The following is a 15,788-nucleotide window of genomic DNA, read 5'->3' as shown; positions in this document are numbered from 1 at the left end:
AATTAAAAAAATAATAAATAAAAATGAAAATGATTTTGGTTAATTCTTAATAGAAATTTTTTTTGTGAAAACAAATTTGTGCAAATAAAGAGTTTAAAACCCCTCGAGTTGATGGTGGGTCAAACTGAAAAGCAAACTATTGGAAATCCCATTGCCGAAGACTTTTTGATGGAAACTCACAGCCCCACCTTTGACCAACAAAGAAAATCACTTTATTATATCGGTAGCACAGATATGTTTCCTCTTTTTTTTTTGTTTAAATTTAAATTTTTTTTTTAGATTTTTTTATCAAGGCGAGAAATAAAAATGAAAATGAATACAAAAATTACGAAAATGAATACCCCGAAAAATAAAAATGAATACAAAAATTGTCTTTGCATATTTTGTGTGGTCCTGACGCAATTCTGCTTTTTAGTATTTTATCATTAGTATTAAAATTTGCTTTGACGGTTATTTCTAACCTTATGGTAATTGTTAATATAATTTGCAATAATCTTTGTTCGAACCGTTACCCAAAGCCTGTGCATCATTTCACTTTCTTTAATTCGCTTCAATTCTAACCAGCATTGTCCCATTTCAATATCTGGTGAAAAAAAAAAATCCAAAATACACTTTTGTGAATATAGAGCTGTTAGATCTTAAATATTAGGCTGACATCCTGCAGAAACTATTTTTTTAGCTTGTAAGATTCTTAGGCTTTTTTTCTGATATATTTGTTAAAATTCGAGAATAACTGTTCCCCAATAAAGATTTAAAATTGTCTCCCCTGAAATGGAAAATTTATAAAATTGCCCTCTTAGTTTAGCTGTAAAAAATACATTAATGTTAGAAACGTTACTTGAATAATTGATAGGAAAATGGATCATGTCAGGCATATAAGCTTGGGGAGGACTTTCAATCCATACCCTCCAGGACCGCCAAAAATGTCTTGATTTTAATTTTTCTATTAAATCTTATATTTTGTTGAAGCAATATTTTGAATTGGTCAGTGAATAAATGATTTAGCGATTGATTTTCTATACATGTGAAAAAAATATGCATGGATAAAGTTGAAAGTAAAGTAAAAGTCGTCAGACGATAATCAACAATATTATTCTGTGCCATCAGAACCGTTTTGGGTCTTAAACCATTTGCCGTAATAAAGTTATGTAAAACTGCTATTGAATTCACCATTTTATATACAATATCTGTATGGTTGTCAGCGCTGAATAAAAAGAAAATTGTAAAAAGGCTAGTATCCATCCAAATAATTTCTATGTTTTTAATTTCCAAAGCTTTCGTTTCCAATTTCTAGTGGCTTCCTATCGACAATTAGCCAAAGAGATGGATTTCACCAGATATATAAATAGAAAACGGCCTGTTTTTTGGCCACCCCTGATTAATTAAATAGCCATAAATGAAATGAACATACAAATTATACTGACTCGCAAGCAAATTATGTATTCGGTAATTCCTTTTCTTCATTTAATACTATAAATAGAATTCGGAAAACTTTACGCAAAAATCTGTATATGATATGGTATGAGTTATTCTGCCAAGTTGTTGAGCCGTGAACATTTCAGTTTTTTACTGATTTTATTGACCTTCTTCAAGTTTAAAAACTTGTCCTAATTATAAACTGACACAAATTGTTACTGTTCACTGTAAATTAAATTCATTTTTATGAAGAATTAATAAAAATAATTGATCCTCTTGTGATCGCGGTGATGAAGAGACTTTATATCATATCTTTTTTAGTGTAAACTTTTAGAAAATGAAAGAATCGAGATGCAATTTAAATTACAAGAGTAATTAGTAATCCTATCTTAATCTTATTATATAAGTAATCTCTAATCTTAATTACAAAAGTAATTTGTAAGAGTAATCTTACTCTGATATTTTTGACATTAATGTTATTTGGTTTATTAAAGAGGCTTGGTAGGCCGTTTTAGCATACTTGAACTGGACAAAGAGACTGGATATTATTTGTGTTCCTTTGTGCTGTTTAGTAGATTGCATTTTGTAGCTGTATTTTGTAAATTAGATAGTGAAATAATATGTACGGCTTTAGTCACTGAATAAAATCATTCATTCATGCATGAATAGTAAGTTCCGCCTGTCATTTTAATGAAACAAGATTGTTTGATTATTTATATGAGCATTAATTCCTTGAAGTTTTAGCGAATGTCGATTTTTCAGTGTTACAGTGATACGAGGGAAAATGTTTAATATGTATTTTGTTTTCGATACAACCAAACTGTAAGTTATTTGTCTTTATTCAAGTCAGTCTTGCCCTCTATGTTTCAGGTCTATCCGGAACAAATTTTCAGGTCTATTTGCGGGTGTTACGACATGATATGGCCGAAATCGGTCGTTTTTTGCTTTAGGGTTTATCTGTTCCAGCAATGTATGAATGTAATTTTCTATGTGCAGACCTAATTTTAATGTGGAACAGAATGTTATGTGGAGACAGAAACTAGGAGGCTCATTTAGGGCACAGTGGATCACAAATGTCTTCCTTCATACCGCGTTGTGCCCAAATCCCACAATTTTTCATATGTTCATCATTCTGGAAGCACAAGTGATATTGACCATATTATTTGCTCGCCTGGTATTATCTCTTCTTCTGCTTCTGTTCATGTTAACGAGCAAGATACTGACCACATGCCAATTTCAGCGACATTTACAATGGATATTGATCTATCGGAAATCAATTGCTCGCGAGAAAAATCGAAGTGGTTTGAAAAAAGTAATTGGAGCAAAGCCAATATACCGCACTACATCTCTACCTTGACAACCCTTCTTTCTAACATACGTGTTCCATATCATCTTCTTCAGCGCCAGGTACCTACGAATGGTAAAGCCGATATTGACTGTTATTATAACCAACTTGTGATGTGTATGAAAAGGGCAGAAGAAGCTGCCGTACCTCGACAACGTATTCGTAAAAGAACACAAAAACCTATCTGGTCAATGGACCCTTGTTTAAAGTCGATAAAAATAAAGCAAAATTATGGCTCCAGATATGGAATGAGTGTGGTCGGCCAAGTTCTGGGTGTGTCTCTGATATCAAACGTAAAACTAAAACCAATTATAAACGTTATCTTAGGTCGGCACGTTACCGCGGTATGGATTTCCCTGTAAGTAGGGAGGATTGGCGAAAAGTGATCAATTCTGACAAGATAAATGATGAAACTATGACAAGTAACTGCCTTCCAACTTCAGCTTGGTATAAACATTATTCTTCGATTTTTTCAGTGATTAATTATTCAGTGCATTCTGTGTATACTCGCCTTCTTACCCCCCTCTTTAGTACAACGTTTTCGCAACGCCATATAGTGCCCATATCTTTTTCTTCCGTAATTAATGCTGTTAAAAGTTCAAAATCTAATTCAATTGATAAGGATGGTATTTCTAAGATGCATATGCCGATTGAATGCACCCCCCTTATATCTCACTTTCAGCTTCTTTTTCAAATGTGTCTGTGTGGCACTGTTTCGTCAATTTTAAAAAGGGGAAAGTCACCTATTGATTGTTCTTGCTATCGACCTATTACTGTATCTTGTAATATTAGTAAGGTTTTTGAATATATCCTTCTACCATTTTTGACTAAAAATATTACTGAGGATGAGAACCAATTTGGTTTTCGGAGTGGGGTGGGTTGTCAGCATAAGCATAAGATTCTGTCTTCTCTTTTGGCTGATAATTCTTCCAAGGGAAATGGTCTTTATATTTGTGCTTTGGATCTTTCGAAAGCGTTTGATAGTGTGGTCCATAGTCAGCTCATTTTTTCTTTGTATAATTCTGGGGTCAATCTCTCTATTATAATGCTTCTTAGGTTTTGGTATTCAAATTCGTTTCTTCAATTAGGATCTGCACCAGACACTATTATAAGAATGCGAAGAGGTGTTAGGCAGGGTGGTGTTCTGTCCCCTACGCTTTTTAAGATTTGTATTTCTAGTGTGCTGGCTAAGATTTCAGGTACATATCTTTCTGGTCTTGCGGATGTTTCTTATCTTGCGTATGCTGACGACTTGCTTCTGATTAGCCGTTCCAAAAAGGGTCTTTCCAATATGGTCTCTATAGTTTCTGATGCTTTCTCTGATATTGGCCTTTCAATTAATATAGATAAATGTGAGTTTCTTCCCTATAACTGTATTAATGCTACTCCCCTTCACTGTAATAACTTCACTATCCCTCTTGTTGATTGTATTCGTTGGCTTGGTATCTCTATTACTAATAATCTTTCGAGCTTACGTCAGCGTACTGTTTGTGATATAAGTAAAAAGATTCAGATTGGTTATGCAAAAATTGTTGCAAATAGAGGGAAGTATAATAGACGTGCGCTGGCTAAACTTTATTCTACTTTCTGTGATCATTCTGTCCTTTATGCTTCAGGTCTTTTCCCCCTTCTTAATAATGGTAATTTAAAAAGAATTCGGATAAATTATTTCAAATTTTGCAAATTTCTTCTGTATCTTCCTCCTTGGACAAAAAACCGGACTCTTGTTAAAAAATTCTCAGTTCCTGATATAACTTTGAAGTTGGAGATTCTTCACAGAAAACTCTCTAGTACAGCTTCTGCGCGCCTATCCCCTCACCACCGTCTTATCCGTTTTTTTCGTTGACTATTTGTGTTTATTGTTTTTTTTTGTGCTTTTTTTATATTTATTCTTACTCCACCATATTTACTTTATGTATCGTGTGGGTGAAAAATAAAATTAATTAATTAAATTAATTAAATTCATTTGGTCTGGGATGATCAAACACATTCTAAGTCTAACTCTTTTTGATCTAATCTAAACAAATATATTATCGGTCCTGTCCAATTGTGAAAAAAAGCTGTTGGCTCATTTACTTACAAAAAAAAAAACAAGTTTTTCTGTGTATAAGAATCTCCCTCATTTACGGTATGAATATAAGCTTCAGGATTTTGAGATATTCTTACGGAATCACAATGATTATTCATTATGATTTTTCTTTTTCATTGTTGTTTTTTTGTATTTTTGCTAGTTTTCGTAGAACCATGTGATTTGTCGACTCTATGTTCGAATTCGGCCCTTTGAGGGCTTGTGATAGAGATTTTTTTTTTGAAATAAATATCTTATCTTATATAAATGGCTTGATTGCAAATCGATATTTCGAAGACACAAGTGTCCCTGCTTTTTCCTTACCATGAAAATAAGATTTAAAGTGTCCTTTCCTTACCTTCCCCCAATACTCCCTGAAAATTTAAACTTGATTCTCCAATTTGTTCTCAAAATACTGAAGATAGGTTATTTTGAGAACCTGAATGCACATAAAGTTTTTAAATTTAGCTCTTGTCCCTCCTCCTGCAAGTCAAAATTTGAGGTCCACTGAACCCCCCTCCCAGAAAGTTTTAGATTGATCCCCCCCACCCCAATTGTTCCTGAAATACTGCAGATGCACTATTTCAATAACCTGGGTACACTTTGTCTTTTGCTTTGTATTGCTACCTCCCCGGGAATATATTATAGTGCCATAAAATTTAGGTGGATTAAAATCAGAAATGTTCAAACCCTACACTTTCTGGCACCCCAACCCCTATACTGCCTCGAAGTTTCTTTATGGTTCCTAAAGCCAAGAATACGATATTTGAATAACCGGACAAGACAGTCTTTTACATTATTTACCTTCCTACTTAACGGTGAACATATTCTAAGTTCCACAGGTGCTTATGGTGCTAAAACGTCTGTGTGGATAAAAACATTACCTTGTCCCTTAACCCTCCCCCTGCACGAAGTTTGAAGTTCTCTTCCTGACCCGTCCTTCTCCCTACACTTTTAAAGTTTCAACTGCATCCCCCGTGTCCTTCCAGTGTTATTGCAGATACATCGTTTTGGTAACCCGGATATATGTAGTCTTTCGATTCAACAACTTTTTTATTGTTGTTATTTTTTTATAGCTTTTCCTCTCAAGAATTAAATTGTTGGACTGTAATTGAAATTTTTGCGCAAATTTGAACTATTTGAAACTTTAGAATAACCAAGTTGATTGGACCTCAAGGGAAGCCAAGATGTTGTTTTTCAAACAGTTCGTGGTAACGAACTGTAGTAAGGAGCGACCCGGCTCAATAGTAACCAAAACTCTAAAAAATTGAATTTGATATCAATAGCTACATCAAAAGAATCGCATTTTAGTGCTGATTTTAAATATATAAGTTTCATCAAGTTTAGTCTTACCCATCAAAAGTTACGAGCCTGAGAAAATTTGCCTTATTTAAGAAAATAGGGAGAAACACCCCCTAAAAGTCGTAGGATCTTAACGAAAATGACACCATCAGATTCAGCGTATCAGAGAACCCTACTATTGAAGTTTCAAGCTCCTATCTACAAAAATGTGGAATTTTGTATTTTTTGCCAGAAGACAAATCACGGGTGCGTGTTTATTTGTTTGTTTGTTTGTTTGTTTGTCTTTTTTTTTCTTTTCCCCAGGGGTCATCGTATCGACCAAGTGGTCCTAGAATGTTGCAAGAGGGCTCATTCTAACGGAAATGAAAAGCTCTAGTTCCCTTTTTAAGTGACCAAAAAAATTGGAGGGCATCTAGGCCCCCTCCCTCGCTCATTTTTTCCCAAAGTCAACGGATCAAAATTTTGAGATAGCCATTTTGTTCGGCATAGTCGAAAACCATAATAACTATGTCTTGATGACTTACTCCCCCACAATCCCTGGGGGAGGGGCTGCAAGTTACAAACTTTGACCAGTGTTTACATATAGTAATGGTTATTGGGAAGTGTACAGACGTTTTCAGGGGGATTTTATTTTGTTTGGGGGTGGGGCTGAGGAGAGGGGGCTATGTTGGAGGACCTTTCCTTGGAGGAATCTGTTATGGGGGAAGAAAAATTCAATGAAAAGGGTGCAGGGTTCTCTAGCATTACTATAAGAAAACAATGAAAAATAAACATGAAAACGTTTTTTCAAATGAAAGGAAGAAGTAGCATTGAAACTTAAAACGAACACAGATAATTACGCATATGAGGGGTTCTAAAAATACTTTAGCATAAAGAGCGAGGTATTTAGGAGGAGATAAATACCTTGCTCTTTATGCTAAAGTATTTTCAGTAATTTCAACTATTTATTCTACGGCCTTTCTGATTCAGGGGTCATTCTTAAAGAATTGGGACAAAACTTACGATTTAGTGTAAAGAGCGAGGTATTAACGAGGGTACAAACCCCCTCGTATACATAATAAAAATATAAGGTTATGAAAGTTTGTTACGTAAGTTAATTCTTAGGTTACGTGTATTTTTTACTAATAAAAACGTTCATTAAAAATTAAAAGTTCTAGTTGCCTTTTTAAGTAACCGAAAAATTGGAGGGCAACTAGGCCTCCTTCTCCACCCCTTATTTCTCAAAATCGTCTGATCAAAACTAAGAGAAAGCCATTTAGCCAAAAAAAAGAATTAATATACAAGTTTCATTTTAATAATTTATGTGCAGAGAGCCAAAACCAAACATGCATTAATTCAAAAACGTTCAGAAATTAAATAAAAAAAAAACTAATTTTTTTAGCTGAAAGTAAGGAGCGACATTAAAACTAAAACGAACAGAAATTACTCCGTATATGAAATGGGTTGTCCCCTCCGCAATCCCTCGCTCTTTACGCTGAAGTTTGACTCTTTGCCACAATTCTACTTTTTAAAACAATTAAAAGCTTTAGCGTAAAGAGCGAGGGATTGCGGAGGGGACAACCCATTTCATATACGGAGTAATTTCTGTTCGTTTTAAGTTTTAATGTCGCTCCTTACTTTCAGCTAAAAAAATTAGTTTTTTTTTATTTAATATTTTAAGCGATAATGGTCAAGTGGTTTTAGTTTCTATTTGTTTTGTCTTTCTTGAAGTGTAATCCCGTATCGATCGAAATGTAGGATAATTGAATTTTCTTTTTCTTTTCTTTTTTCGTTTCTTTTTTTCTTTTCTTTCCGTTTTCTTTTCTTTTTTATTTTCCTCTCCTTTTTCGTATTGTTTTTATTTCTATGTGTACTGGAGTTGTAAGCCCAAAAAAGGTTTGCTTCGGGCAATTTGCTTGTTTTGTTTTGTTTATATTAATAAATCCATCTTTCTCTCTAACCGTAGTTTTGTGCAAAAACTTTTGAATACTCTTTTTACTAAACGCTCCGGGGGTGGATGGAAAGGGGATTTTCAATCACTTGGAATGGGAACAGGTTGAGTGCGTCTATAAGGAATGTTTCATCGTAGTGTCAAGGAATTAAACACTGGAGTGTTTAATTGATAATGACGCAAAGAACCAAAGAGCTGCTACCTCAACACTTTGTTATGTGTTATGTTATGTTATGTTTGTTATGTAACTTTTTATTATGTTTGTTTTGTTATGTTTGTTATGTATCTTTGTTATGTTTGTTATGTAAGCAAAGACCATTAAAGATTTCTGAAACACTTCACGTTGATACCATAAACTTTAACGTAAAAATTGTTAACTTCAAATGTAATGTAAAGATGACGTAACTTTAGTTTCTCTATGGCTTTCTAATTTTATAGTTTTGTGGTGCCTTGTCTTTTTTAATTCAATATCTTGTTAATGGATCAATGGGCTTCCGCGATATAAGACACCGAGTAAAGAAAGCCACTTTCTTCGCCCAGCTTACTATTTGAAATGAAGTCAGTTGAACGGGTACCTGGTTTTCAAAGTCCTCATTGCTATTTTTGTGTTTTCAGTGAAAACAAGTAAGATTATTAAATATACAGAGCCTAAATTACAATAAGAACTCCTAATTCTTAGCATAGAGCTTGTTCACCAGGTAATATTGGAGTACAACCCTTAAAGACCCACTTACAAGCATCACAAAAAGCCCTAAAAAGCTACCGATAACGGATGATAATTCGTCGGCAATAGCGACAAAAAAATACCAACACGGACAATACTAGTAAAATGGTCATATGTCTTAAAGAGCTAAATCACCTTTAGGTTAATCCTGAACGGGAGTATGGGGTAGTATGAGGGGGGGAGGGGGCTTGTGCCAGAAAATTATAGAATTTGAACATTTTGTTTATAAATACGCTAAATCAAGCGTTTCCCTTTTCTTTTCTTTGTTCTCAAATAGGACACTAAACCTTTGCTTTAGTATGAAAATTTTGACAAAACAGTGGGGGTAATTTAAAGTACCAAAGACAGTTAAGATTAAACCTGATTATCTAAATTGGTTAAGTGGAAAATTGCCAACCATGTATGTCTAAAAAAATAGGAAAAAATTTTGAACTCAATTTTTAATAAAAAAGTTTGACACAATTACGAATTTTTTGGTAGTAGCTGGACCAAATATTGAAAAAAAAGAAACGTGGGTGAAAAACCAACAAAAAAGGTTAAGAACTGTGGCATCAAATTGGCTAAGAAGGTGTTACTTTCCTTCGGATGTGTTGGTATCTTTAGGAGTAAGACCTTTAATCTTTGAATTTTATGGGCGAAAGGTGTTGTCATTTTCTCCAACTATTTTTGCTTATTTGATTTCATGATTCAGCATGACAACACTGACGAAAATTTGATGAAACTGTTTCAGGAAAAATCTAAAAAAAATCGTTGTTTTCCGTTATGAATGGAAGCTAAGATGAATCCTGGAGGATAAAATATTTGTTTGTTATTCTGATGTCAAATGTATTTTAAACAGTTTTTTTTTTTCAAAGAGATTTGTAGATCCCAAAACAATAGATCATTTGACCCAAAATGGTTCTCAAAACGATTAGAAGCTGTAGGTTTTTCCAAAAAAAAATATATCATCTTTGCCCATATTAGAAATTATTTCAGAAATGGATCTTTGGTTTTCAAGTTCATTCTGATAATCTTGGAGACTCGAAAAACAATTTTTCCCTCAAACAACTTTTCTATAAAAAAAGAAATAAATAAATTTGTTTTATTAAATTCATAGCTGCACACTTACCCTTTTTGGATTGCTACATTTGAAACTTTGATGAATAATAATCAGTGAGAAGGGAAAATAAACAAAATAGAGAACGTTTCCAGCAGATGCTTTTTGGCAAGTAGGTCTATAAGTGATTTGAACTTCATGGGGGGGGGTAAAAAGGGAAGCTCTGAATAGCTTGGGATGGAGGAGAAGTGTCTGTAGCATCTTTGGCCTCAAATGGTTATTTGATGCTGCAACTGACTGTTAGGAGTAGTTGTAAGTAATTGGGAGAGGAGACTATGGGCAGAAAGGATCTTAATTTTATCTTTTTTTTAGGCGAAAGCTATAAATGAACACCATGTTATATAGAAATACCCTGTGTATTCATATAATTCAAAAATAAAGATTATGTTCTAACAGAAAGGTAGCTTCTTTTCAAACTTTCCCAATTCTAAGGTGGATTCACTTAAGATGATTTAGCTGTTTCGATACCATTTTACCTATATTGTCCGTGTTCGTATTTTTTTTTTGTCGTTATTGCCGATGAATTGTCATCAATTATCGACATTTTTTAGGGGTTTTAGGTCTTGCTTGTAAATGGCTCTTTAAGAGTTGCATTCCAATATCACCTGGTGAATAAGTTGTATGCTAAGACTGAGGAATTCATGTTATTAATTAGGTTTTGTATAATTAAAAAACTTTTGCTTACTTTCACTGAAAACAGAAAAATAGCAATGTGGACTTTGAAAAGCAGGTACCCCGTTTAAATGACTTTCAAACAGAAAGTAGCACTTTTGCTCTTTCTAGGTCTATAATGAGATAACTAGGACATATTTTGCGGATGAAGGATGACAGCTTACCAAAGATTGTCCTTTTCGTCCATCTCTCTAGGGCCAGACAAAAACCAAGTGCTTTTGTCTTGTGGGAATGGGTTCACCCCAAAATAAGGTTAGAAATCGTCATAAGAAAGGAAGTAAATAGCGACGAAGATCACACTGCCTTTCCATCACAAATAAGTACAAACAGTAAGGATTTTTTCTCTAAAGACAGTAGAATTCCTTAACTTCAAATGAATATTTCGGGCCTATCTCCAAGGACCGTCCTCAGCACACCACAAGCGAAAATATAAAAGAGAAACTTACCTTAAAACACGAATTTTAAAACCAAAAAATAATCTATAAAAACTTTTAAAATGTTTTCGTTTATGTTTTGCTGAGGACAGCCCTTGGACATAGGGCCAAAATATTCATTTAAAGTTTGGAGTTGCCCTGTCTTTAGAAAAAAGAAAAAAAATTCTATTGTTTTTACTTGTGATTTGTTGTTTGTCATAAGAAAGGAATTAAAGGAAATTGGAACTTCTTATGAGGGAGGAGTTTTAGGGTTTAAAGAGAGAAGTTTTGGATCGATTGGGATGGAGAAGGAGGGTGTGCAGCTGTGATTGTTTCTAGCGGGTTGATACTGCTGTGAGTTGTTTGTTAGTGCTAGTAGTGTGAACATTTCGCTTTTACTTTTAACTTTTCTGATTTGACTTTCTATTTTTTAGAATTGACAGCAGGTAAAACTAAAACGATACTTATAGAATAGAAAATATTTTATTCACTACAATAGCTGGAGCTAACGTGAGCATTTCAATACACAAAAATAGACTCAAAACTAATAAACAGCACCGCAAAAAAGACAAACAAATCGGTAGCAAGTGCGAGTCGTAAAAAACTTAATATAAGTCAAGAATCTATTTTCACGAGTAAAATAGCAACCGTTTATATAGAATTTTTCAGAATAATTAAGTATGTAAATGGTTTGTATGTTCAAAAACACTCACAGGCAAATACCTGAAATAAAATGCATCAAATATTAAATGTTTATCAAGGTAATATCATTAAAATACCGAATAAAATAAGGGACAAATGATTTGCAATATCTCTCGGTACTAGAGGCTGGGCAACTCATTAACTTTGGATATTTTTTTTTTGTCGGAGTCTAGTTGCTGGTCCTTCAGTAGTGTGGCTCTCAAAGTCGGGTAGTAGACCACAATGAGCTGGGGCCAAACAATTTAATCCAAAGCGATATGTCCACTCATGTGGAGTTGTTGAGTTGTTTCAGGGCATCATCACATGTTGAGTAGTTTTGTCCAAGTATAATTTTTACAGCCCTTTTTTGTATCATATCAAGTCTATCTGATTGATCTTTCGTCAAACCTGGATGCCAAGCTGGACACGAATACTCTAGAGACGGTCTAACATAGCTGTGGTATATAGATTTCAAAACCGCAGTTGGTACACCAAATCTCTTCAGGTTGGAAAATAATTGCAAAAGTGAGGCGCCTTTTGTAGTCAAATAGTCAACGTGTGAAGTTCCATATTAAATTTTCGTCCATAAGTACTCCAAGTATTTTAATATTTTTCTTTAAGTAAGGAAATAGAAGAGCGGCTGCCAACCTTTAGGAAGAAAAAAGTCATATAAGAGCTCGTAGTTTTGCTGACCGTCAGTTTTATCTTTCGTAATTCAGCTTTTAGGTCATTAAAAATTCTCATCAAGTCAGTTTTTGGTAGTCGGAGGGCATAGTTGCAGTGATAAAACAGTCAAATTATTAGCAAACTTAAAACGCTCTCGAACTGCTGCTAAAATTGAAAATAACTAGAAAAGAAAGTGGGCCTAATTTAGTTCCTTGTGCGAACCGTCAAAAGTATCTAAAAATCCAGATGGCTCATGATAAGGGAATTGGATACACTGAGATCTTTTAAAATGAAAACTAGCATGCATACGTACAACAAATAGACGGGCACACATAAGCTTAGCTTCTTCCACTACTACATTATGTTCAAGACTATCAAAAGCCTTTACTATATCAGCAAATAATGCATCAACATAATCCCCATTTTTTTGTAAGTGTTTAAGGATGGTATCCAACAAAGCAACCAAATTATGAACAGTAATATACCCGGGTCTAAATTCAAATTGTTGGGAATCTTTGTTATCTTTCATGTCTTCAAATAAATAATCAAAAGTAAAACTTTCAAACAGTTTTGAAAGAGCTGTTGTTTTTTAAATCGGTTTTATATCAGTAATATTCTTAGGGGCCTACTTATGTATATGTATGAAAGTTCTTAAGCCGAACTGGCCAGATATGACAATAAACAACAAAGAGAGATAAAACTCCACCAAAAAAAAACCCATCCGAGACTACGGCCAGTAGAGAGGAAAGACTAAAACAACGCGGATATTTCGCCTGTATCCAAACTAGGCGTCCTCAGCACAAGATAAAAAGAGAGAGAAAAAAAAACAATAAACTAAAAACAAATAAAACCACCACCAATAATAATAAATACAATTGTCGCTACTGATCCACGTAGGAAGAAGAAGCTATTCGAGTTACTTTGTCAAATCTATTTAAATGTTTATGGAAAAGGTCTAAGAACTCTTTCCAAATGCAAATTCCTCTCTATTCCTCTCTACTGGCCGTAGTCTCGTTTGAGGTTTTTTTTGTGGAGTTTTATCTTTCTTTGTTGTTTATTCTTATGTATTTGTATGTACATAATATAATGTATGTACATGTAGGTATGTTTTCTTCTCATTTTCGTATTTCAACATATATGTCTTTTATTTCAAGATGAATTAAGACACCTACCAATAATATTCTTTCAGATAGTTGAATATGAGAATAGAATCCGTCAGTATTCTACTCCTGACAAAGTGTTTCGGTACTTTGCAACAAGGAAAGTACACTACCCCAGTGGTGACAGCGAAATTTACATGACACCTGATGATTTCCTAAGATCTTTAACTCCTGGAATGAAGCAACCTGAAGGTACTTCATTAATTTAGAAATACTTTTATTTATATGTTCATTTCCAATGTTCAGTCGATGCTTGAAACAGATATATTGGTGGAAGCATAGGTTAAAATGAGTATTTTAGCATAGGTTAAAATGGGTGAAAAATGTGTGCGTCCTGCACCCATTTCTGCAAAAGAGGACTCCGCATAAAAAAAGTCAAGTCTTTAGGACTCTCTCTCCATGAAAACTAACGAATTGTGACCAAAACGTAAACTTTTCCCATTGTTGAACCCCTTCCCTTCAAGTAAAATCCCACGAACCCTCCCCCACTTAATGCTTGGATCTTCATGTGCACTTGTCTGTTCCTGCGCGAAATTAGAAAAGATACAAACTGGAATTGTTTGCTACAACAATATAAAACGGATCTTTAACAAACAGTCTCTCAAAAAGATTGTCGTATTTGAGAAAAATTTTTTTTGTTGTTGTTGGCAACATTGTTTTGTATGTTTTGGCACCACTGATCAATGAGATTATGATTAAAATCAAATCAAGATCAATGAAATATGATGTAAATTTGTAAATGTGTGTTAAATTCGATGTATATTAGATGGCACCACTGATCAATGAGATTATGATTAAAATCAAGATCAATGAAATATGATGTAAATTTGTAAATGTGTGTTAAATTCGATGTATATTAGATAGCACCACTGATCAATGAGATTATGATTAAAATCAAATCGAGATCAATGAAATATGATGTAAATTTGTAAATGTGTGTTAAATTCGATGTATATTAGATTATTCAGGTGCTGTTTTATGTAAATTCGATGTATATTAGATGGCACCACTGATCAATGAGATTATGATTAAAATCAAATCAAGATCAATGAAATATGATGTAAATTTGTGTTAAATTCGATGTATATTAGATGGCACCACTGATCAATGAGATTATGATTAAAATCAAATCAAGATCAATGAAATATGATGTAAATCTGTAAATGTGTGTTAAATTCGATGTATATTAGATGGCACCACTGATCAACGAGATTATGATTAAAATCAAATCAAGATCAATGAAATATGATGTAAGTTTGTAAATGTCTGTTAAATTCGATGTATATTAGATGGCACCACTGATCAATGAGATTATGATTAAAATCAAATCAAGATCAATGAAATATGATGTAAATTTGTAAATGTGTGTTAAATTCGATGTATATTAGATGGCACCACTGATCAATGAGATTATGATTAAAATCAAATCAAGATCAATGAAATATGATGTAAATTTGTAAATGTGTGTTAAATTCGATGTATATTAGATGGCACCACTGGTCAATGAGATTATGATTAAAATCAAATCAAGATCAATGAAATATGATGTAAATTTGTAAATGTGTGTTAAATTCGATGTATATTAGATGGCACCACTGATCAATGAGATTATGATTAAAATCAAATCAAGATCAATGAAATATGATGTAAATTTGTAAATGTGTGTTAAATTCGATGTATATTAGATGGCACCACTGATCAATGAGATTATGATTAAAATCAAATCAAGATCAATGAAATATGATGTAAATTTGTAAATGTGTGTTAAATTCGATGTATATTAGATTCAAATTTTTTTTTTTCATATGTTATACCTATTCAGGTGCTGTTTTATGTCGCCCGATCAACGCTTTCATGCTTGCGTGAGGGCACGGTCCTCTAAACGTGAGCCATGACCCACGCACTTACGGTTTCAGTCTGAATCTTTAAAAAAAGTAATTGGTCTGGTTAGCAGAATACGTTACGTTTTACTTTTGAGTATATTTTGAAATAAAAGTTATTTTACAACTTATTTTAAACAAAATCTCGCTTTATTAGGATACGGGAACGTTCTGATCGCAGTGAGAATAATTTATCTACCCTAGCGTACCTTACTTAAGAGTAAATGCGCCAAAGTAACCACAGGGCTTATACTTTTCAAACATTGACGTGATATTGATCTGAAATTTTGTTATTAGTTTGATTTTCACAGTACCTAAAATGGGATATTATGCATTTATAATAAGCGGAACTGAACATAACAGCTACTGCTTAAACTATAAAGTAATATGGTAATAAGTTTAAAGTTTTTCAGTGATTCTTTTGCTTGTTTTGTT

At 33.5% G+C, this 15,788-nt stretch overlaps 1 protein-coding gene across 7 annotated transcripts in view; it reads left to right on the top strand.

Annotated features, from left to right (window-relative positions):
* The window catches only part of LOC136039154 (calcium uptake protein 1 homolog, mitochondrial-like), a 110,195-nt gene that overhangs the window by 28,059 nt on the left and 66,348 nt on the right, over positions 1-15,788 (top strand). For all 7 annotated transcript variants that reach the window (XM_065722652.1, XM_065722651.1, XM_065722653.1 and 4 more), the window contains exon 4: positions 13,503-13,665. In XM_065722652.1, the coding sequence (XP_065578724.1) occupies positions 13,503-13,665 (163 nt within the window). The remainder of the gene's footprint in view (positions 1-13,502; positions 13,666-15,788) is intronic.

The sequence above is a fragment of the Artemia franciscana genome, chromosome 19, assembly GCF_032884065.1.
Source record: "Artemia franciscana chromosome 19, ASM3288406v1, whole genome shotgun sequence".
Lineage (NCBI taxonomy): Eukaryota > Metazoa > Arthropoda > Branchiopoda > Anostraca > Artemiidae > Artemia > Artemia franciscana.
The sequence above is the reverse complement of the archived record's forward strand: the minus strand, read 5'-3'. Positions and strand labels throughout refer to the sequence as shown.